Raw genomic sequence first — 25,167 nt, 5'->3', positions numbered from 1 at the left:
TGGGAGTCACCGCTCTGACAATTCTTCCCAGGATGGCCAGAGGAATCCTAGGTAAGCAGATGTAAATCTGCACATGCCCCAGAATTCTGTCAAAGCGGAAAAGTTTGAGCTATGCTTTTGACATAAGCATAGTGCGTTTCATGCACATAAAAGAAAGTAACATGATGCCAAAAATGCATACTATATTTAATGAATAAGACGCTATCAAGAGAATCAGCAAGTTCAGCACACACCAGTTAGGGATGCAGTCTGTGTCTGTGCTCTCTATTTACACAGTCCTCTCTTCCCATGGATTTTTAAAGGAAACAGCACATTTAAAACTAAATGCTCTGCTGAATGTATTTAGCCAACTGTTTTAAAATTTAATTATTTTAAGAAAAAGTCTTTAAAATGGTCATTCATTAATCAGTGTGGTTTTGTTGGTCTGTTCTGCTTCTTGCCTGGAGGAACTTACTGCGCAGGAGCTGTTTGAAGTGTAGGTCAGAATAAACTGGGATAAAGCAGCCTCATAAACTGATGCTTTGTACGTGTTCATTATCTTTACCAGTAGGTGGAGCTGCCACGTTAGGTGCTGCATTTTTTTCACTTCTCCCCCTCCATTCCCCCATCCCCCACCCCCCCTTCTCCTAATAAGCTGTTTTCTGATATATGTTGGGTGCCATAGAGTGAGACTGAGAACAGGAAGCGGAGGCAGAATCAGAGAGGATTCTGGAAAGGTCTCTGTGTTTTCTTTTCCACTGAGAATACAGAAATTATAATTAATTAGTAAGGCTTTGTGGATGGAAATCTGGACTATTTCAGGAGGAGACATATATTATCACATTATTTTTGGATGCTGGGATTTGCAGTGATTTGTCATTCTCCTTCATTCAGGTAAGATGGCAAAACATTTAATTGTATCCAAAATAAATCTTAGCAATATGATTTTTTCCACATTTCAGAATCGGATTTTACCCTCTGATTTGCTGTTAAGGTAGAGCCAAAGATGGAATGGGGAATTCAAAGCCATTTTGTACTGACTGATTGTGATGATGGTGTAATTTTTTTCATTTTAACCTTGTTAAATATGATATCTGGCCTCTTACTCTTAATGTGATGTGATGCAATAGTCTTACTTGCAAAATCAGACCATTTTATAATCAAGGTATACTAAATTAATTCATAGCATTTCATAAAAGTGACCTTGTTTCCTAAGAAGAAAAATCTGGTGATATTCAGGCTCAGGAACTGCAGGTCTCATAAGATTCTGAGCATCTCAGATTCTGATGATCCAGGAATAAAATCTAGGTGGTTCATTACTCATATTTTCAATATATATGTGGTATTTGAAGAAATTATCTTACTAGATAGATTTTATAAAATATATATAAGAAAATATTTTCTTTCTGTGCCATTTTTTTGCATGGTTATGTGTCTGTGTGTATAAGAGAATGGGCTCACCAACTGTTAATTAATCAGAGGTCCACAGTTCAGATTTTGTCTGTAGTATTGCTGGCTAGCTTAATATGTGCTCCTTAATAGGGCTGTTTGAAGAAATCAGCATAATAATTTTTATATTTCTTCATGTGAGTGTCCATTTATCTATTGTCTCATTCATTGTTATCAGTAATAATTAAAGACATGAGTTACTAAAGGTAAAAGGAAAATATCTATTCAAGATCACTTTGATACATGAATTTTTAAGTAGTGGTCTATAGACACACATTCACATTAAAACTATGTACGTTATCATTGTATTGATTTGGAAATGATCACCAAGAGCAAACAGTAGAAATTAAAAAAAATCAACAACAACCCCAAAAACGTACAACAGAATAAGGAGCCCACTGTTTACAAATCACCATCTCAATCCACATAGGAAAGCAGGATTGGGTCTCAGGTGGTAGTCAGAGTAGCAAGTGAGGCCTGTACCTGAGGGAGTGATATGAAAGAATTAAGTCTTTAATTTGTATTTTTATGGTGCCAAATCAATGTGCCTGTGGTCTCCTTGTGTTACTTCAAAATAAATAAATTAATAATAACGATTATATATTTTTTAAAAACATATAATGTTTGTGCTTTCATAATTGGTTTGTCAATAAAACATTTTCAGCAAGACTTAACTCTAACAGATTAATATTTAATTTTTGCTCTGTTGCACATCTCCATTTTGGGAAGAAAGATTTTTAAATAATAGAATGTGGGCTGGTATAGTGATTTGAAGCTTTATAGCACCTGTTAAAGAGACATGTTGTTTATTAGGCCTTGATATTTATAGAAGTGATGCTTGTGTTGCGAGCTTATGATTTTTCCCTCTAAGGAACAGAAATGCCCGTACTGATTTTCTTAGCTGTGCCAATTGAGCTCAGTATTGTAAAGTTCTGTTTAGATAACACTAGACGCTAGCAGAGGTAGAGACTTCCACATTTTCATTGGAGAACATGCAACAATTCCCCAGTGCCCTCTCAGATTCTGTCAGAGTGGTAGTTTGGTCATTTCCCTGCATTATCAGGTAACCTGGAGTGGGGAATGATCAACTGAAAGGTGAAAGTATAGAAAATAAGGGGGTTTTAATCAATATGCTGATGACACATTTTGTGTTTTCACCTCTTTTTCTTCATCAGATAGAATTAGATGAGTTAACTTGTACCTTGTGAAGATTAGGCATGGAGATAAATTTATGTGCCCTCAGAAGACTAAGGATTTTAGAAGCAACAAGGATGGTGGGATGGAAGATGAAATGTTCTGACTGATGGTATCTGTTTCCTTCTGCTGAGCATATTCTCAGCCCTGCAAAATTTGTTAAGTATATGCTATGTACTAAATACATTGCTGGATTCCCACAATTTTAAGTCGATCAGAGAACAGCAGATACTAAGATTTTTGTATGAGGGAAGAAAATCACGACCTTGTTCTCTAAAGTGCAAATCCTGGCCCTTTTTACCCATGTGCTATTCTTACCATAAGGTGACAAATAAAAAATTGCTTGAACTCTGCTTGAGTTAAACCTAAGGCAAAATAAATGCAAGTTTCTGATATTTGGTACTTTATTTGTTAAGATAATCTATTTGTTGGACTCTGAAAATGACTACTGAAAGTAAGTTACATTTACTCTGTTCTTTATCACAACATTCTAGTAAGTTAGGAACTTAACTTCCAAAAGTCTAATTAGCTTATTTACCACTCAGTGTAACTCTTTATAATTTTTAACCTTATAGCTGTTAATCTCTAATATATACTGTTGTCATTTGCAGGGACTATTATTTTTTCATCCTTACTTGAAAAAAGAAAAGGTTTAAAATATCATCCTATAATTGATGCTCCTTAGTTTATCCTGCTTATAGAACAAATGTACACACTGAGCTGTGGCTTCAGTGAGTCCATCAAATCAAGTGTCAACCACCATAAAAACCATCTATAGGAAACTGCATTCTCTTCATTGGAAAGCTGCTGTTGCTCATTACAGCTACTAGTCCTGATTAAAAGCTCTGAAGCACATTGCCAGTGGTCTCTCTCTCTAGGTTTGGTATTGACTGCTCTCCCATAGGACCTTGATATTGGAGTTGGCATCCTGCAACCAGTTAATCTGCTTTCATCAATATTTTCTTTATTCAAAACTCTTATCCCTAGGAAATGACTGTGATAGTGTTATTGCTTGATTTTCCTTGTCTTGTGATGAGGTAAAGCACAGGGACTTGAAATAAGAGCAGCTCAGGCAAGGACTATATTACTTCAAAACATCGAGTAGGAGCGCCATATGCTCTAGGGTAACTATAATGTGTGTGTACTACCACTGTAATCCTGAACAGGAATAAGCAAGTTAAATTCTAGGTCACAAAAGTATCCAGTCTCTCATTTGTTCATTATACATCCCAAAAATATCTATTTCCACTACAAAAAAACACAACTCAAAACAAACAAAAAAACCCCACAAAACCCAACCAAACAAAACCTCCCAAAAACACAACCAAGGGAAAAAACAAACCAAACAAAACACACTAGCCAGCCCACTCCAAAACTGTCACTTCAAAGTGTTGCTAAAATTTAAATTGGTCAACAGTCTTGGTAAGGGTTCCCACAAAAAATTACTGTTCACTTACTCTACCAATCAAGACAGATAATGGAATGTGTTTTACTGAAAAAATGCAACTAAAAAAGTTAAAATTTGATAAAAGAGCTTAAGCTTTTATGGGCTATTTCTCATGTAAAAACCTTAAGGAAAAGGTTATTTAAACTCACATTAATTATTTGTCTAGTTATTAATTCTTTATTGTTATTGATCTCTTCTTACTGAGTAGTTTTACTTATGGAAGTGTAATCATAGAGCTACCACGTGCAGAGGTGCCTCTTTCAACCTGGAGTTGTTTTTCCTGCTACTTGATTCCTGACTTGATCTGTCAACTTGCTGGAGGCCATATATCCTTATCAAACAACCACATTTTGAATACATATATATTGACTGTGTAGTCCATATGCAGTGAGTCTGGCACATTCCAGATATATCGATTGCAAATGTGTACTGTTGAGCAACCTGCTCAGTAAAGCTGATATTTCACATGTGTTTAAGTTACTACATACACATAGATCAGCTGAACAGCACATACAGCTGACTCCCTGCACCTGCACTGCATCAGGCACATCCATGTATTTTTTTGCAGGAGTTCCTGAATGAAAGTATGAAGGACACTAGGAAACCTGAAGGGATATTGCAGATGCCAGAAAATGGCTGGGAAGAGTATCAGTTCTGTTTGCTTTGTGGTCCCCTTTACTACACCCCCATATAACCACTGAACAGGAAGATCTTGGAACAGAGATACATTCATATATTATCTATGCTTAAATTAGACATTACTTATTTAATATTAGGCTCTCTTTTTTTTTGATATGAGAGGGGAGCAGTGTTTTTTGTCATTTAACATAATTTATTTTAAGAACAATATGAAGTGAGAAACTTCCTTTATGTGTGTGTGAAATTTGGGGCTAGCACTAATTGTTGCATGCTCTGCATAACCATTAAGTATTATTATGTATGATTATATACAAGTTTCTAAGAAGTTACAAGTTTCTGTTCAAAATAACTACAGAAATGCAGATGAAGAATTAAAATGAGCAAGTAATAAAAGGGAATTAATTGTTCACAGGAACAGTAGTTCCTCTATATAGAACAACATAGCACTATGTGGCCTGGCTACTGTATTAACTGAGAAAAAAACTGCCATAATTTCTCATAAATCATGGCCTTTCACTGTCTGGTTGTCCTGGAATAGGAGTAGACATTTCCTGAACCCACGTAGCCTGAATTTGTGCCCATGTGTCCAAAATTCTTGCCTACATTGGTTCGAGTATCCTGAAAAGTCTGCCCTTTCTCATGTGCTATTGCACTATCTTTTAGTATGTGGACACACTGAGGGATTTCGAATTTGTGTTGGTCACAAGTATACTCTCAGAAGACCAAAGTTCTTAGTCTAATATTAATTATTTCCAATTTAGAAGTTTTCAGATGTTAAACCAAATGCACTTTCTTATCAAACAACTCTCACTGTCTTCTCAAAAGCCAGTCACAGAGTACAACTGTGTAGCTGTACCAAGACTTTGATAGGAGAATGTTTTTATCCCTTTTTATTAATATTTGAAATATATATATGGTGATCTTGGAAAGCTGAGGGTAAATTCACCTCTGTCTCACCAAAAATACAGGATTTTTTTTTTCCTCAGATGCGGTTAACTTGACAACTTGATTTCCTTGAGCACTGAAATTTCTCTCCAGTTACTATTGCTTACTATTATTTACTTTTGAATGTATATGTGATTGTGCAGTGGTTAAGTACTAAGGATCAAGCCGGGAGACTACAAAATCAGAACATTAAGTCATAGGAATGAAGAAGCTCTACACATTTTAGAAAAGTTAACCTAATTCCACAGTGACAGTCAAAGTGAACCATTTTTGACCACAGATGAATTGTTCTTATTTGAACAGATATTTGAGTGTGTTTCCATTGAAAAGCACTCTTGAGGGTAAGAATTCCCTAAATCTAAACTGTGTTCAACAATTCAGGTTTTCTGTGATAACTTTTATGTTAGACAGAGAGAGAACGCACACTTTTAAATGATGAGAGAAGGCATAGGCCTAACTTGCAATCTTGCACCCTGTCAAGGAGCAAAGCAAATTCCACTCATCAGAAACAGCTTTGAATATTTTTTAAAAATTCTGTTTAACTTTATTTTAACTTAAAATCCAATCACCTGTAAAACTTGTGTATGACAGAAGAAAGCAAAAGTCCTAGGGTTTACAGCAAGAAAGGCAATCTATAAAGTTATTTTAGATCTGAGTGGAATAAATTTGATGATAGAAACAAGTGGTTAATCTCAAAAGGGCCCAAGAGTCCAGGGTCAGCCTGCAATGAAAGACAGTAATCCTAATGTTTACTTCCATTCAGATGAAATGTCTGAAGAGAAGCCTGTCACTAATATTTAAGGCCAAAATGATCATATGAAAAAGTCTGACCTGAGACAGAAGTTCTGACCAAAAGCAATATAAAAAAAATTCAACCTGTGTTAGGAAAGAATTTCTTCCTACTGAGTGAAGATGTGAATAATAAAGGGGTCTTCCTAAAAGGTTTTTACTAACACCAGTTTAAGTTACTTGTCATGTACTTCCTACATACCAATTTGTGTTATTTGTGTCCTACATATTTATTTTGTGTTATAATAGGAAGAATACTAGGATTTTAGTAGCTGTTTGCTATAACACTGGCCATCATTCTGTAGTGTATATTACTTAAAACTACGGCCCCCTAATTAGTCCTAAATTTAATTGATATACCTAAAATTCAACATGACATGAGACACCTTTTACAGAGGTGGCAGAACCTGTAACTCACAGGCTTTGCTCCTTTGGATTTATCACATACAGGTAGTGACTAGATCGAAGTCATACTTCCATAATCCATTTGGAAAACATTCCAAACTTAGGGCTTGGGTAAGTTTTATTTGGTACTTCCATGATACTTGAATGAACACCTTGAAGAAAACCATGTACATTTTTCATATGCTGTGTTAAACCACAGGTATAAAGCACTCTATTTTCATGTTGACTTTCTGTGCATTTTCCTCCTTGTGTAGTAACAACCAAATTCAGCCCAGAATTGTCTGTAAGCCTCTCAGCCAGAAATTCAATTTTTTCCCCTTTCAGTTTCCTAGACAACTCTCAAAGTCTAAATACAATCCATTCATCTTGTGCTAAACAAAGTTTATTCTTTCATATTTTGTCTTGATTAGTTTCTGGGGATTGGTAAGACTAAGAAAGTGAGTGTTCCAGCTGCATGGTTCTTAATAATTCAGTTAATTTTCTGAGTTCAGTTTGCTATTTCTTTTTAGATTCATAAGCAATATTTTCTGTTTCAAACACATTTTCTTAAGTCTCCCTAGAAAAATTTAGAAGAGGGTATTACTTTACAAACAGAGCTTTCTATTTTTTTTACAAAGCAAAATGGATACTATGATGTATTTAGATATTGCTAACTGATACATCTCCACAGAGGATACTGGTTCATGTTCCATGTCAGCACATTTTAATTTTGAGTATAAAAAATATCAGGAATTAGTTGAATCTAGATCACGGAGAACACACAAGAAATAATACTGAATCTGGACAATTAATTTTGTGGATAACTGCATTTCTTGTTAATCTAGAACTGGGTTATCATTTTTATAATCACTTAACACTTTGAATGTCAATATGGTTGCCCATTATTTCTGTTTATTGTCTGGCATTTTTCTCTAGCATGAGATTTCACTTGTTGAAGCTACCACTGACATATTGTCCTATGATGGTCTTTATAAGAGTATCTAATTTTGAATAACCCTGTTTCTTTTATAAATCACATTCCAGACAGAATCACACATTTTGCCATGGAACAATGTGACAATAATATGCAACCATCTTTCCCAATTCATCCTTACATTGAAAGGGAGCACGAGGGCATGAAGATACAGTTTGAAACTTTTTTTGGAAGCAGTATCAAACTGCATCAACCAATCTTAAAATAAATGTTGACGCCACACCGGCAAAGGAGTTCAGGAAAGAGTCCCACAGGAAAGAATATATATAATCTGTCTATCAGCAATCACCTCTGACTAGGCCTGAGATTTTACCTGTCATTCACTCTTGGAAGCTGAATCAGGATAATCTACCCCAAATAAAAATGATTTTGGTCAACATGGCATCAGCCAAAATAATTGTCCATGATCACCTTCAAGTACAGTAAAACTGTATAATCTGGACCTGCCTATGAAAATTTCTAGTCTTTGGGTGAGAATCAAAGACATTAGATTGGAAAAAAACAACAACAACAACAACAACAAAAACCCACAACAAACCAAAGTATTTTTTAAAATGTATCGCAAATTTCTGCATTATACAGAAAAAATGCTAAAAACTGTATGAGAGGAGTTATTCCTTGAAATTCTCTAATGAAGTCACTCTGACATGGCCTAGGCCTATTCTAGAAAGTGCTCACAGTTCTGCCAACCTCCTTCCTTCAATTTTTGCTTTTCCTATCATTGATAGTACTACACTATCATGATGTTTAGCATTAGTAGATACAAAGCTGTATCTCTTACCCATTGGAGATACAGCCAGTACAAATATACATACGATTTAATAAATACAGAGATGGAGAATAGGTGATAGGGTTACATGTGAAAAAGGTCCTCTTACTTCTGCTCTAATTGGGAATACAGATTTATTGAGATTACCTGCTGCTAGTGTTATTAACAATTTTCACATTAAAGATTAATTCCTCAACATTTTGCTTACTGGTCAATATTTTAACAACTGGATGGAAGTTACATCCCCTGTTTTAAAAATAAACGTCGTGTATTAGTGATTACTCATTTATTAGGAAGATATAGTATTCCTTTCATATGATTTTAAAAATTGCAAGCAACAGCACTTACACATTTCACTTTTTTACTCTGTATCTGACCATGAGATCAGATTTCAGCCACGACACTGCTTCAGAGACAGAATCCAGATGTACTCAATAGGCAGAGGAATGGGGAACCCCCCTATGTACCTCGAGGGAAAGTTGCATTCAGTGGAAAATATGCATTGGTGGATAAGTATCATCGATGGCAGTGTGAGAGTCATGATTCCCTGAGGTTAGTACTGGAGACACAGCTTTTAGATGTCTTCAGTGGAGCCTCTCTAGTAGTGACTCACCACAGTAGGATATGCTGAATCAGTGCCTTAGTCAAAAAGATCAGGACATTGAAAGAGTTTGCTGTTAGCAATCATCGGAATGACTTTATGCCACATTGTTAAACAAACAGAAGCTCTAATTTTGGTACCACTTATTGTATCTTTGGGAAAATTCAATTCCAGATTAAAGTAACTAGAACTAGGTAAATTCTAGGTTAGTTTTTGAAATGTATGTTTCGTAGGAGTACCTGGAGATCTTTGATCTTTTAAAACAGCAGAAGCGGTGGTCTAGTTGAAAGTTTTCACTTTCTGTTTTCCCATATTCTGTTTTCCCATATTCTGTGTTCTCTTTGACTTGATTGTGTCTATACAGATTTTCTTTATTTTATCTACAGCATTTCTGCAGTGACTGCTCATTCTCACTTTATTTGGACAAAAGTATTACTAAGGGCTGCTTTGGCAGGAGCAGCGACCTAAAAGAGAGGGTTATTTTTCTCTAGGAATAAAGACAAAATAACAACAAAACTTAAAAAGTATGAAAGAGCCAGAAACATATATAGCTCAAATAAGAATGTCTCAAAGACATATCATCTCAATGGCTGAAGACTAAAGTTTGCAAGCTGTAAGTAGACTATTTAAATTTAATGAACTATGTACTCAGATTATTAAAGCTTTAAAGACTGAGGAAGCCATAGACAACCTTTGGTAATGATGCAATCTTTTAATTGAAGAACCTAGAGAAGAAATTGTCTTTTTCTGCTATTCCATCACTCGAGATGGAAGGAAATTTTTGTCACACAATGAAAAACACTTATACTAACATTCTCTAAGATAAATATTATGAAGTATCCATATGTTCATGCAAATATGGACTGAATTAACTTCTATTCCTGGTTAAAGATGGTCAATCCAGCAAGGAGTAATGATACACAGTTCCCGAAGTGACAGATGAGAGCACTCCTATTAGCCTGGGCAGAGTTATCCTGTATCTATCAAGACCGCACTAGTCATGCAGGAATCTCAACAAGAACTCATTTTTCCCTTTTAGTTAAAGCATGCCGGTAAAAGAATTATGGGAATTTTTGAAACTCATATCACTTAAAGAATATTTTTTAAACCACTTTCAGTCTGTATTAGGTTTTGTGGACTAACCCATGTTCCATCCTGGTTTTCCTACATCTCTTTGATCTTAGGTTGAAAAAATGTTTCTATGTGAACATTTAGACTTATCTTTGTCTACCGCAATTAATTTTGTGAAGCTTTGGACCGAGGAACAAAGAATGAGAAAATCTTGAAGAACCTTCAGTCTTCAAGAAGCTTCAGCTCCCAAGGAGAAACTTTTCTTAACAACTCAATTTTTCGCTAGAAATGCAGCCTTTTTGTTTTAAGGACAGCAAAAGCTCCAGTGGCTAAACTCTGAGATTTGGCACTTGTTAGAGAAATAAGGTAAGAGTATCTTTTATTCTCAGTCAGAAATAATGTTTCACTTCATCAGATGGCCATTTGTTATAGCACTACATGTCTTCACTAAAATATCAGTGGGAAAACAAAACAAACATCTTAAATGAGATCTAGCTGTAGAAATTTGTGCTACCTGTATTGTTGCTGTTTTCCATTAGAATGTAAGGATCTTTAACACTGGAAGGAATTTGCAAAATACCAATCAAGCACTGTATTCCAACCAGGTTGATGGGCTAAGAAAGAGACTCTTCCTCTTAAATTGCATATGACATTTGGCCTTCTTCAGGTTTCTCCAATACTTCAAGTATTCACACCTGAACTTTTTTCACACCTTCTCAGAGGCAATTCATGATGTTAAATATAAGGCAGGCCTGCATTTTAAGAATTTCTAGAGGTTTTGGTCAATTTTTATAAGTAAATGGATCAAACAACTGTATTTCGGAGGTTCTACAACTTGTAGGTGCATATCTGAGGAATCCAGTTTCATTTATTTACATAAACTATCTATTTTGGGTTATTTGAGTTTACTAGGTACAGCATATGTTGGCCTTCATGTAAGAATCTTAATCCACTATTTCCATTCCTAGGCAGGAGGAGAGAAGAAATAGGAACAAATGAATTCAAAAGCGAATGTTGCAGTGAGGTAGAGAGGGAAGAAAAGAGGTGAGTGTGGAACGGCAGTGGACACAAACAGGCGAATAAGCAGGGTGAAAGACTGGCCATAGCAACGTCTTGGTGAGAGAGAACAGTGTCCACTGATATCTTCCCACAAAGCTGCTTCTGGATGTTTGAGACAGGTCTGCAAATGCTTTCTGGTCTCTAATCTGTTTTGAGTGTTTTCCCATCTGCCTAGTCTTTCACCAGTCAGATTGAACCTTATGTATTATATTCTACCCAGATTTCCCAAGTCTTACGGTCCTTTCTTTCGTCAAGGTTGGCGTTCTTAAGATTTAGTGCTTTTACACCTTATTGCAAGTAATTACTGAAGATATTAAATAAAACTGTATGTAACATCCCTGAAGCACCACATTAGTATAATTCATTGGTATTTCCTGTATTTACTGGTCTTTGGTCAGGTCTCAGCCAATGTGAACTCATATTCATTGTGAATTCTTATTGAGCCACTTATCACTATTCTAAATACTTCTAAAGTAAGGCTTTATGAAGGAAATACTATTTCTGTTACACATGCTTATTAGCTGATTTCAGATTCTTGTAACAAGTATTTTTGTCTTCTGTGATTTATTAATTATATTAATAAATACCTGGTGGTGATTTCATTTTTTTTTTTTTGAATACTTATGTAACACTAATGCCTATAGGCTACTGAGGCTGACTGTACAAATCCAGGCAAAAATTATAGTCATGGCTACAGATAAATTATAGTCTAAGGAAAATGACACAATAGATGAATGATAAATGTTGGAAGGAATTGGAAAAAGGAAAACAAATCCTACATATTAGTCAGGACCTGTAAACACAAATTATGATAGTTTAAATCGGTAGATTACAGTTTAAAGAAGAGGCAGGTTTTGAGCAGGTGCTAAACACTGGAGGCTGTTTTCAGCTTTGAGAAAGTCACTCCATTCCTTCAAAATACCTACTCTAGTGCAACCGACATTCACGGATTCCTTGGCTTAGGAGCCATGGATAGTTTTCACCAGCTGTCTTTCTAGATATCTCAATTAACGTTGCACTGCCTTGCATTTACCACTTTGAATTACAGCAGTGACATTTTGCAGCTCTTTTTATCCTTTTTGGAGTTCTGTTTCTTATTGAAATATTTATAAAGCAGTAAAAAAATAGTGTAAAGATGCCAGGAAAGATGAGGTAAATATCAGTTATGAAAAGATAATAATCTATAACTGTAAGAAAAAAAATTCTTCAAAATACTTTGGCAGATAAGCGGATATGTTTTTCTTTGTGAAATTAACCTCTGTGCACAAATGCCATAAGAAATTTTTAAAAAATATTTTATTTTCGGTCATCTTCACAACAAACTAATATTTACCTATCCTTTTGGTTTTAGGACAAATTGAATGCAGCATTACCCAAACTGGAATTTGATTAGAGCATAGTAACTTCAACATAACTTATCTTCGCTTTCAGGAAAGTAATATCTGAATTTTGCGAAATAACTTCCCAATAACTTGGCACAGAGGAAGATATTATTCTCAAATTATTGCCTCTCAAATAGAGGATTAGTATGAGAAAATTATAAGAGTGGGTCATTTTACAGATTCCATTTCCTATCTTTCCACTTATTCCAACCCTAATCAAATGCATGTTTGTGTGCCAGTGTTTCGGTTTTAATGGAATGAAGATCTCAGTAGTCAGCTTTTCTAATGCCAATGTTCTAAAAGCAAAAATATATCCCACAAGAAACACTGCAATTTTTGCTATTTCTCTACTTTGATTCGTTTTAATGCAAATAACTGTTAGATAAAATTATTTTAATAAATTATCATAGTGTCCACCTGGTTGTTACAATGATACTTTTACCATTTGCCTGATTTAAGATATCATAAAAGTAGATACCTTCAGGCCACTTCTTCTGGCTTTTTCAGAGAGACACAGAAATTAATTTGGCATCCTTAGCACAGATATTTCACTTACTTTCTGAGTCATCTGTGTAAATGCTGAGAAGATAATTATATTCAAAAATAAAATTTAACAAGTTATCCATGGACATAATATAATTAACTGAAATATGCATAAAATTTAGAACATATGGATACTGTTTATTGCTCAATCTTGTTATTTAAAGGAAGGGACCAAAGGAAAACTGGAGAAAGATTTATGGAAAGAAATGCTCAAATACAACTAAATGGATTTATTTGGCAAAAGCATGTCTCTAATAAATTGGAGCTTATTTTTTCTGATGAAATATATTGAGTTGTAGACCATTATACATACAGTATCTAGGCCCAAATTGTATTTCAAGTACTTGAAATTCTTTTTGATGAGCAGTATCAGGTGCTGAGGGGCCTGGACCACATGCATTTTTGAGACTGTTCCTTTAAATACTGTTTTTAATGAAAGCTGTTCTGAAATGATTAGATATATAGAATTCTTTGCCTGAATTCTGCCCAGCATCATTCATGTCCTGACAGTTTGGTTACCGGATAACAAGCGATTTTAACATCAATGCAGGAAGACGAGGGAAGCTGTCACTGACAAATGAGTGGTTCATGGCCCAAGAATTGCTCAGAGCTTCTTCAGGGCCCAGTGCAGGAAACAGAATTACTTTTGTTCATTGTTCTATTAAAGTAGTGCATGTATAGCAATAGTAATCAAATATATATTCGTGTGTTATTCTATTAAACTCTGTAATCTGAGTGAAAACACGTGGAGCATATTTAGTATAGTATATAGTGTAATAGCAGCAGCCAGGAAAGGTCTAATAACCACACTGGACAGCAGTGGAGACAGGACTCAAGTAATGCTTCCAACTTGTCAAGAAATTTTTTTTAAGGCATGTTTAACAACCATCTGAGAAACAGAGTGAAACCTGAAGTCTGCTAATGTTACTTATCCCACTCATTTATTGTCCCCTTTGTGGAGTTCTAGCAATACAAATACATATATTTCTGGTGAGGACAAGATTTTTGTTATAGCATTCATAACCATAACTGTTAACTTACGAAAAGCAGCCTAACTAAATGCACTGAACTCTAAAGAGAAGACAGACCCACTGATGCCGCTAGGAGGGTGCAGCTTTTAAGACTAGTTTAATAGAAAAGGCACCTAGGTCAACAACTTGAATCACAGACCTGTAAAATGTGGAATAAAGGAATCAATTATTCAGAAAAAATCAAAGGGAATCCTCAAACATCTTAGTTTATTAAACTTGCAAGGGCAAAAGCAATAATCAAAGGAGTATGGACTGTGTCCAGAGAATGCGTGTGCTTTTGGTTGTCAAATAAAGGACAATTTTGAGTTTAGGATCCTTATAATTGGGAGTTAAATTAATAAAATACAGGTATCAGCAAAGGTTTCCATCTTGTACAAGCTAAAAATTAGCAGCAGAGGTTTCAGTATAGCAACATGTGATAAAGATGCCTGATGGATACTCTGGCTGGCTTAACAATTTATTTTTCAATTTACACTACATCGGTACCTCCAGCCTTCCCAGATCTCTGTGATTCCACACATTACATTAACTCATGTTTGTCCAGGCTCTTCCTTGAGAAAAGCTTTCCCCACGTCTACGTTACAGTACAGTCAGGTACCTCAGTTCTGGTCTTGTGTTACTGAGATGCCTGGTGCTATAATCTGCCAACTAAATTATTTCAGTGATCTCAGTGCTAACTGTACACATTGATGCTGTGCTGTTTACTCCAGAGATAAAGACTTGAGGTGCCACAGAAGCAGATTTACCCACCATGTCAGGTGGAAAGAGCAGCAGGGACTACATCATCTAGCACTGGCACCAAAGACATTCAAAGGGAAGCAGAGTCTTAGATTTCAAATTAGTTTTAGTCTGAAATAATATTAGGACACTTGCCTTGCAAAAAATCAGGAACAGCATTCTTTTCCCACATAGTCTTGATGTTACATCCTGTTTCCTCTTACTTAAAAGGCCTGTGTGTTTGATTCACAGCTCACAGACAGTCAATATACGCAACCTGACCTGCTTTGATATCTAACGTTAACCTTCAGCACAGTAAACCGTCAGTAAGAAAGAATTATGCTTGTTCCTCCCATAATTCAGTTGCAGTCATTTAAACATCATTAATCATACAAAAACTTATTTATTTAATGGAAGTATTTATGTTTGTTAAAGTTGGATTACTGATACTTGAAAAAATATGGGAAGATAAAAAGTATCAACTAGTAAAATACAGATTTACAATTTTCAAGAGTACTTCATGGAATATGCATTTACACTTGCTGTTAGAATATTTGTATCAATATTTTGCTCTAACTGTGAGAGTCTAAGGACATAGGCAAAGCAGTGTTTGTGGGCAGAAGTAATGTTTTTTTCTAGACCAGCAGGAAAATGCTGAAAAAATAATTTTAAAATTATCTAAATAAATTCTGAGAAGTTGCTTTTAACTTTAATTCAGCTTTGAAATATGCTGCTTTCATTTCAGGCCTGGAAAGGGTTTCTGAGCAATTTTTTTTTTTTTTCTGTTGGTACAGTTTTCCTAAATTATCTCATTTTCTTTTATAGGTCATTCTTATGTGAGAGGCTAAAAGTAATTAAATTTGCAGGATGAAAACATGGCACAGGCACTGCTGGTACCACCAGGACCTGAAAGCTTCCGCTATTTCACTAGAGATTCTCTCGCAGCTATTGAAAAGCGTTCTGCAGAAGAAAAAGCTAAAAAGCCCAAGCAAGAACATACAGATGATGATGACGAAAATGGTCCAAAACCAAACAGTGATCTGGAGGCAGGAAAGACACTGCCGTTTATTTATGGCGACATACCTCCAGGAATGGTATCTGAACCTTTGGAAGACCTGGACCCATATTATATCAATAAAAAAGTGAGTGAATAATCTTTTGCAGAAAATAAAATACAGTTTTCTACACTAGCAAAGTTTAATCATAAAATATGATGGTTAGAGCCACTAAGTCACTAAATATACAGAAATATCCTTTCATTTAACAGAACTGATTTGTGCTCTTCTATATTGTGACTCCTCCAACTTCTGTTGAGCTATTCTGTTCTTTATGTTATTGTAAGGAAGATATAGCTTCCTTGAGCTTGCCTGAACTTGAGAACATGACTGAATATTCCTAATTTCAATGTAGTACTAAGACTGTATCTGACAAATGAGGTGTTCCAGGCATGATTTTGCAGTGGAAGTGGTTGTAGATAACCAGGTAGCATCCATTCAAGCTAGTGAAATAAAGGACTGTAACTGTATTATTTGTTTCTGTTATAGCTATATAACATATGTAAACATATATCTATATATGCATGTGTAAAATATATCCATCTCTATTTACGTAGCATATAGAGACTCCGCGTAAATCTTGGGTCATATAAAACTACCACAATGAAAGGTGTTTGTGAGGTGCTTGGGCAGATCTCTGCTGCTCAGTTGTCAATTAGAAGTCTGTGGCAGACACCACAGAAAAACAGCGTTTTGAGGAACCAATCAAAAAAAAGACAGTTATGTTCTTCTGAAGACTAATTTAGACTTTTCATACAGAAAGAGCAGCGTGAAGCGTTATATGTGAGAGAAAAGGGACGTGCCTGAGTTACATGTGTGAGGCTGCAACACAACCAGGCCATCAACAGCACAGATGTGCTCCATGACGAATGTAAACTGCAAGAGGTGCACCTCCCTTCCCATTTGCACAGTCATACAAAGTCCTCGTTCACGTGACCAGGGACTTGGAGACAGAAAGGCTAATCCAAATAGATCCATTGGAGTAAAGAGTTTGCCCTTTGACCTTTTTAAAAGTTAGGATCTCCAGTAGAGTATATGGTTTTTGCAATGATGCATATGGCCTGGAAACAGACTGCCATTATGTGACTTAAAAGAAAGACTAGGAACAAACAAGTTTATTGCCATAGCTGGGATCAGGTGCAGAATATGTTAAAACTCCTTCAGGATCTGAAACAGTCCTGCCAGGGAATAGTTAAAAATACCTTCTGGCCTGCACAGATTAGTATTAATAAAAGGTATAGCTGACAGTAAGAGCAGGTTCTCCTCTGTACTTCCCATCTGCCTATTTCTGCCTCCTACTTTAGCAGCGTCAAGATGTTCTCTCAGTTCCTGATAGACCTGCAAAGCATTTTGGGTAAGGAAAGGGAAGGAAGGTGAAGCTGTGGATAGTGACCCCAGATTCACAAATGCAGGTGTTTTATGGACAAGTGCTTGGAATTATCTTTTCCTGTGTCTCTGAAACAGAGAAGGAAACAGACACAGTTGCTCCAATGATGGCTTGAAGCATCCTGAGCTGCCACTAAGATAAGAAACTTGGTTTTAAGCAACTATAAAAAAATGAAGACATAAAATATTTTAAACTATAAAGAAACTTGCTTTGTTTGTTAGGAAAAAATAATGCAAATAGTATTCTCAATTTGGTGGCTAAATTTGTGTTTGCTTTTGGTTTGCAAAACTGTTTTTAAAGTTATGGCTTCAGTAATAGGAATGGAAAATAAAGCAGAATCCATATGTAGTTGCATAACCTGTAACAGTTGCCAAAGTTAAATAAACACTGCTGTAAGTAATGCAAATATTAACACTATTAAGGAAATTTAAAGAAATCAAAGCTCAGAAAAGGAGTGTTCCCAAGGGTTATTTTCATTTATAGGGGTTTGTTTATATCAACAGTTCCGTGCAGATTCGTACTTATAACTGTGTGCACTAATCGCTTTTCTTGACTAGCTGCAAAAGAAATCAGGAATAATGTTGCATATATAAATTCAGGAATACAGTTTTCTAAACAATTCTTCTACAAATGAAATATCAGAAATTCTGAGAAGTACGGAGGTATACCTTCTTACCTCCAGATCTGAAAAAGTCAGACTACTGATGGACTTGTTAGTCTATGAGAGCAATCAGTAACCTGCAGAATCTTGTCACAGGTGACATCTATATTTATGCTACATACCAGCCTGCTGTGCTCAACAGAAAACAAATGGCCATCTTGATGAACTAGTATTAGTCATCGCTCCTCCAGTTTATAGCAGAAACTACTCTTAATCACTGAGTTGTCAATGCAGAGAAAATCATGTGTGAATTGTAGTCTGTCTTCAGGCTCTGCTGCAGCACTGACCTTGGGACAAGCAACATCTTTCTCGCATTTCTCGCTGGGTGAAGGGCTGCAGGGCAGAGAGAAATGCCAATCAATGAGTGCAAGTTCATACTCTGTCATCCTCAATGATACACTCGATATTATTTGGCGAAGAGGCCCTGGCAACCCTCCTTTACCTGTTTTCATTCCTGCTGTGGAGAGGTTTGCTTTTTCTCCCAGAGGTGGCAGACCAGATAGGCAGTAAAGGCCACGGAGACGGCAGCAGTTTTCTGGTCACAGCCAAGTTTTTACAGAGAATGGAAATCCACATGGAGAATAATGATACTATATAACTCTGCTGAGAGCATAACAAAGACTCTTTTGAGGTAACACAAAGCAGAGGCATTACCATCGACAAAGAGCAAAAGGAATGAAGAACACTCATGTCCTGAAGAAATTTCAAACAGCACCAAAGATGCAAGTAAACCTCACACACAAATACACTTGGAATAAAAATGCAAACACTTAGGCGATGTCCGCCAACAGGAACAGAACAAAATAAACATGAACTGTAGGTTTATCAGGTCAAATTTTGAAGGGTAATACCTACCTAAATATGCTGCCCACATATAGGGAAAATAAGACCATATTATTAAAAAATGAAAACAGTATTTTTTAAAGAAAATATTTGTTGCTATAGGATGCCAAATTCTGGCCTACATTTGTCTCAGACTGCTCAGAATGGTGTCAGCTGGCAATTTATTAATGCCCTTTATTTTTTCACAGATACATCTTTAGAAGATACATATAATTGATATTGGTAGTACTTAAAATTCTAAAATGAAAGCAAAATTATTTTAAAATTACTGTTAATTGTTTAGTGACAGGTGTTTGTCCTTGTCACCATATATATGTGTATATAATTCTGTCAAATATTTGCTCCAAACACAAACTGGTGTTTAGAATTGCACTTTTGCTGTTTTGGTTTTGCTTGTGTTTGCTCATAAGGTAGAATGTATTCCATTAATTTGAAACTCTGACTTTAATCAAAGACTTTTTTGGAAATAAAACATTTTAGTGATGAAATGCTTCATTTTGCTATTCTTTCTAAAGTGATATTGGTGTTGATAATTCCCACCAATTTTAATAATATCAGAATTCAGTCCATATGCTGGGAAATGTAGCAAATTGGAGAACTGTCTGTGGAAGGCTTAGCCCACTGTATTCACAGAAATCAGTTATTTTCCTACCACAGGCAGACAGTAGAATGGTACTTGAACCTCCCAGGTGAAGAATGGAATCCTTTAGAAGGAGGTAAAGATATTTATGTAGTCAACAATGCATTTTAATTTTGTATTTCTTTTTTGCAGACTTTCATAGTATTGAATAAGGGAAAGGCAATTTTCCGATTCAGTGCCACATCTGCCTTGTACATTTTAACTCCTTTTAATCCCATCAGAAAAATTGCTATCAAGATTTTGGTACATTCATATCCTTTTTTCTTAATGTTGGTTTAAGTGTTGCCATTAAAAACTATCTAATTACTGAAATAACACTTTTCATATGTATACACAAATTGTGTACATGTAGGTGTACTATGCTAAATAAACATATGCTGATCACTCTTAAAAAGCAGCAATATCATATATGAATTGCAGTATGATCTTCAGTCCTACTGGGAGAATTCTCTACTGAAACACCTAAAGCTGTCAGGTTTAAATATCAGGCTTTATATACAAACGGAGACCTAATCTCATACTAAGCCCTGCAGCTAAGGCCACATTAGTAACAAACCATTGCACTTGAACATATCTAAGGTCACACTTTTACCAAGACCAGTAGTACTATTCATGAACCAGACTCACTTAGCAAGGACAAAAAAGCACTCACAAAGAGCTGCTTTTTCAGGCACATTTTTTCAGCATCATGTTTTCAGCACTGGGGTAGGTGTCCTATAAAAGATCCAGGTCAGAATAAAGGAGAATATTTTCAAATATATTTCAATCATGTCCAAAGAACAATTTGGGCATAAACAACCAACCTCTGCCTAAAGATCTTTCAGAATGATCGGCCTGGCTTCACTGAGTATTCATGTTTGGACACTCATTTCATATTTTTACAGACTTAAGGATGTGTTTAAATTTCATTTAAATCCCAAACCTGCCATAATTATAAAAGTAATGCACTGTTTTACAGTAAGTACACCATTACATGCCAGATGGCATACCATTTAAAATAGGTAAAATTACGTGCAAAGCTTTATTTTCAGCTTTTATTTAGAATGCCATGTTATTTGTACATATTTTTATACACTTACTATTTTTAACTATTTCAGTGTTATAAAATAGTCATACTTTTTTTGACTTACATACCTTGACTATAATCTACATTATTCAGCATGCTCATCATGTGCACTATTTTGACCAATTGTGTATTTATGACCATGAGTAACCCTCCAGACTGGACAAAGAATGTAGAGTAAGTTAAACATTTTTTCTTCCTTATTTTTACGTGTTTCTGGGTTTTTTGTGTGACTCCAAACAAGTGGCATTTATGAAAAGCTGCATGCCGGAATGGGCTTTTCCAGAGTCATGAAACATCAGATTCCACGAGATCATGAGTATCTTTCTGGCTTCCTCCTGAATAATTTAAATGTTTTAAGATAATTTAAATGGTTTGTTCTTTAAAATTATGTATGAGGAATATCCGAACTTCTACTGTGAAGTACGAACACGAGCTCTTGCCCCTGGGAGTTCTGAGCTCTAAGTTGGAAAAGGAGCTCCAGAGCTTCAAATGTGCCTGTAAAATCATTGCATGCCATCGGTGAGGCCAGCTACATATTGCTTGAGTATCCATGACCTTAGCACAGTGGGACATTCATCATGGCTCACTAATGTGGACTGGAGTGCTGGCCCCAGCAAGCACACACAACACCCAAACCACACCAAACTCAAACTGCCGAGCAAAGGGCTTTACCTACGGAGGAATAACATAGAGCTGGCAGAAGTAAGAAAGCGACACAGTATCTCTGTTTCTCTTTCTTGTTCATGGTTATATGCGCATGTTTGTTCTCTAACAAAATACAGATACACGTTTTCCTTTGAAATATTATGGTTTTGTGGCTCTTTTCATTTCCTCCTGCTCTCCAATAGCCATTATTGATTTACGTTTCTTTATTTCACTGCGTTAAGGAACCTTTCTCTGAATGCTATATTTAGAAACTGCACTCGTATGTGCCCATTCCCAGTATGCTCACCTGTGACAGTGGCTTGTTAGGATTAGTGAGAGTCTGAACAGAGAGCAGTGGGGTCTGGAGGCAGATTTCCTTGATTCTAGAGGTTCACACAGACCCACCTGGGGCTCAGGAAGTCCCTGCATTACGCTGGTTATAACTGACTATTCCATGTTTTTAAATTGAATGTTTTTTCTCACACTAGGTAAATTGGTAATCATGCTCCACATCATCAAGAAAAACAGCCTGGGCATGCTTTCTTACATTTAATGATTATTTATGAAATAAAACTATATTAAAGGCATGAGTATAGTTATCCAGAACTGATTTTCACAAAACTCTGATTTTGACAAAGAAAAAATACCTTCATTTTTTTTTTAACACTTAGATATCTACCTGATTTGTGAATTTGAGGAAAGAGACAGCCCTGTGAGTGCCAGAGAATGTACATATAAATATCAAAGTGTCAAATATCTATAAATACTAGAGCCTGAATTATTTGCAGGTACAAAAACTGAGATTAAATCAGCCTTTTAGAAAGTTAATAGTATATATGTGTCAGGTTCAAATTTCATCTACTGAACAACAATTCCATTCTGAAGTGCTTGGGGCAAGTTAATGATTTCCTCCTTTCACTTCTAAATACTTCGTATTTTCTTTTCTTCTAAGTCATCTTTGATAAAGAATGGCACTGTCTATAAGCATAAGTATGCAAAAATGTATTACTCCTACTCTGATGCTTTTCAGGTACACTTTCACTGGAATTTATACCTTTGAATCACTTATCAAAATTCTTGCAAGGGGCTTCTGCCTAGAAGGTTTTACTTTCCTGCGAGACCCATGGAACTGGCTTGACTTCAGTGTCATTTTAATGGCGTAAGTGGTTCAAGAACTTTTTAAGCTTTTAGGGCATGAAATTAGTGGCAAATATTATAACAATAAATATATTGATTTAAAAGTATTTCATTTATGCGACCTGTAAAGTTTAGGTACTGTATCACACATTTTAGTACTCATAAATCAGAGTAAAATATGGCAGGAGCCAGCACAGAGTGTCAGCTGCTAGTGTAATTACCGCTGAGGGACACTAATTTCATGTCCTACCTTTTTCCACTCATCAGAATGGAAGCCATCCCTTTGATTTCATGTCGCCATCCTATTACAAGCTAATTAGTTTAATTACCAGTTCAAATACAATTCAGTGAGTTTCACATCAATGAAACTGATGAAAACAAATAGTTATAAAAGTGAGGTGTACTGAAGAGACAGGTAAATTTTGAAGTATGATTGCTAATATTGCCACAGAGGTTTTGAAGACCCACATAATTAGTATAAGCTCTGCCTCAATTCTGAATAACTGTGATTTAATCCTACAGGTATGTAACAGAATTTGTAAACCTAGGCAATGTTTCAGCTCTTCGAACTTTCAGAGTATTGAGAGCTTTGAAAACTATTTCTGTAATTCCAGGTAAGAAGGAGTTGGTGTAAGGTGTTAGGCCCCTCGTATCTCCAACTGTTATTTGTGTGCTGTCATTGTGTTTGTGTGTGAACTCCCCTATTACAGATATGTGACAGAGTTTGTGGACCTGGGCAATGTCTCAGCGTTGAGAACATTCAGAGTTCTCCGAGCTTTGAAAACAATATCAGTCATTCCAGGTGAGAGCTAGGTTAAACACCGAGGCTGACTTTCGTTCCATTGAAGTTGAATTCACTTCTTTTGAGCATAAGTCTTGCTGTTCGCTGCTCATGTTGCCCAAAATAAAATTTTAAAAAAGGCATGGATCATAAACCTGGATTATGATTCTCTGTCTTTTCAGCATTAGCTTCTTTTATGTTGCAAAATCAGCCTTTGAGTTTAACTGATCCTTGCATGAAACATAAGATGTGAGGCCTATGGGTTATTTTGCTTTGTTTTTCTGCATTTTATTATGACAAGTTGTCTCTTTTACATTAAAAAAGCTTTAGCGCTATGGCTTTCTTGATTTTGAATTTTTTCCTTTATTTTACCGCTCAAAATTGACATTAGTCTTACAAACAACTGAGCAACAACGAAAAAAGAAGATAAACTTTGCACAGGAAAATTTATCAAACACAAATTATTTTTCTGCCTCAAAAATACTTGCAATTCTGTTGCATACTATCTTCATACTGTTTAAAGTCATATTTAGTATTATTTTTTTCTCAGAATTACTTGCCATTCTATCTAATTCTATTTTCATACTGTTGTGTAGTCATATTTAATATTAACTGGAAATTTAATTATTGGCAGAATATTAAATGCAGAGAAAAATTAAGAAATAAAATCAAATCTGTAACAGGAAAGCCTGATTGATTGATAAAATTTCCTGCTTGAGAGAACATTATGTATTCAATTTATTGGAATATATATACATTGCCTATTCATAAAAAATAATATTTTTATTTCATTCATTTTCACAAGCTCTGAGGCTGCTCATGAAGCTTTATTTTTGAAAAATAAAAAATAATTTCTTTTTAAGTGTCTGCATGAAATCTTAATTATATGGAAAGGGCAAAGATACTCTTTGATAAATCTGTGGATCTTTCCTCTTTGCAGGCCTAAAGACTATTGTGGGAGCCCTAATTCAGTCTGTGAAGAAGCTCTCGGATGTTATGATCCTGACCGTGTTTTGCCTGAGTGTATTTGCACTGATAGGGCTGCAGCTCTTCATGGGCAACTTGAGGAATAAATGCCTGCAGTGGCCTCCAGACAATTCTACTTTTGAAATAAATGTTATTTCCTACTTTAACAGCACAATGAATGAAAATGGTACATTTGTTAATATGACAGTGAGCACATTCAACTGGAAGGATTACATTGAGGATGAAAGTAAGAATGTCTGATATAACTCTTTTTAATCAAATTGTGGCTATAGTATGTAACTATCTGTGATCAAAGAACACTGAACAGTTTATATTTCTGCCTTGCTTAGAACTGCTTACAGTGACTGACTGACAGAGATCAAATACACACAATAAACAAGCACAATTACCAGAAAGGTTCCTAAACACACTACAAAGTGATCAGCAGCCAGCCACTTGGATTTTATTAAAATTCCCTTTTTTTTTTTTTTTTTTTTTACTTTGTAGTACTTTCAGGTTCATTTGTTTTATTCACATATATTTCTAATGCTCTCTACACAGCTCATTTTTACATTTTGGAAGGACAAAGAGATGCCCTACTTTGTGGTAACAGCTCTGATGCAGGGTAAGACCCCTTCAAAAATCCTCTGTTTCTGTAGAAAAAGCAATAACATGAAACCCACCTGTAGCAGTTGCAACTCCATATTTAGCAATGTTACAGACCTTATAGAATTTGCTGCTAAACAATCATTTCTTACTTAAGTCAAAATATTTTACGCTCTGGCTAAACAAAATACTCATTAACAGTCTTTCTTCCTGCTTGATTGGAAAATGATGTTGGTGTTAATGATGAAATAAAAACTCTTGTAAAGTCTGTTTTGGAGATGTACCAATTGAAGAAAGTCAGAGGAAAGCAAAGGTTAGAACTGGGGAAGAGAATATGTAAAATATTAAGAAAGCACACTAGTAACTTCATTGTTCCAAGACTGAATC

The 25,167-nt window shown here is 35.5% G+C and overlaps 1 protein-coding gene across 8 annotated transcripts in view; it reads left to right on the top strand.

Moving 5' to 3' along the window:
* Positions 1-644: 644 nt before the first annotated feature.
* Positions 645-25,167, top strand: part of LOC136102869 (sodium channel protein type 2 subunit alpha) — a 77,698-nt gene continuing 53,175 nt past the window's right edge. For 2 of the 8 annotated variants that reach the window (XM_071810997.1, XM_065840286.2), the window contains exons 1-10: positions 645-873; positions 10,375-10,627; positions 11,230-11,305; positions 15,819-16,135; positions 19,712-19,832; positions 20,732-20,819; positions 22,321-22,449; positions 22,950-23,041; positions 24,149-24,421; positions 24,736-24,799. In XM_071810997.1, coding sequence (XP_071667098.1) covers positions 15,869-16,135; positions 19,712-19,832; positions 20,732-20,819; positions 22,321-22,449; positions 22,950-23,041; positions 24,149-24,421; positions 24,736-24,799 — 1,034 coding nt within the window. In that variant the 5' untranslated portion in view covers positions 645-873; positions 10,375-10,627; positions 11,230-11,305; positions 15,819-15,868. The other 6 variants (XM_071810993.1, XM_071810994.1, XM_071810996.1 and 3 more) reach the window with 6 other exon arrangements.

Source organism: Patagioenas fasciata, chromosome 7 (assembly GCF_037038585.1).
Source record: "Patagioenas fasciata isolate bPatFas1 chromosome 7, bPatFas1.hap1, whole genome shotgun sequence".
NCBI classification, from domain to species: domain Eukaryota; kingdom Metazoa; phylum Chordata; class Aves; order Columbiformes; family Columbidae; genus Patagioenas; species Patagioenas fasciata.
The sequence above is the reverse complement of the archived record's forward strand: the minus strand, read 5'-3'. Positions and strand labels throughout refer to the sequence as shown.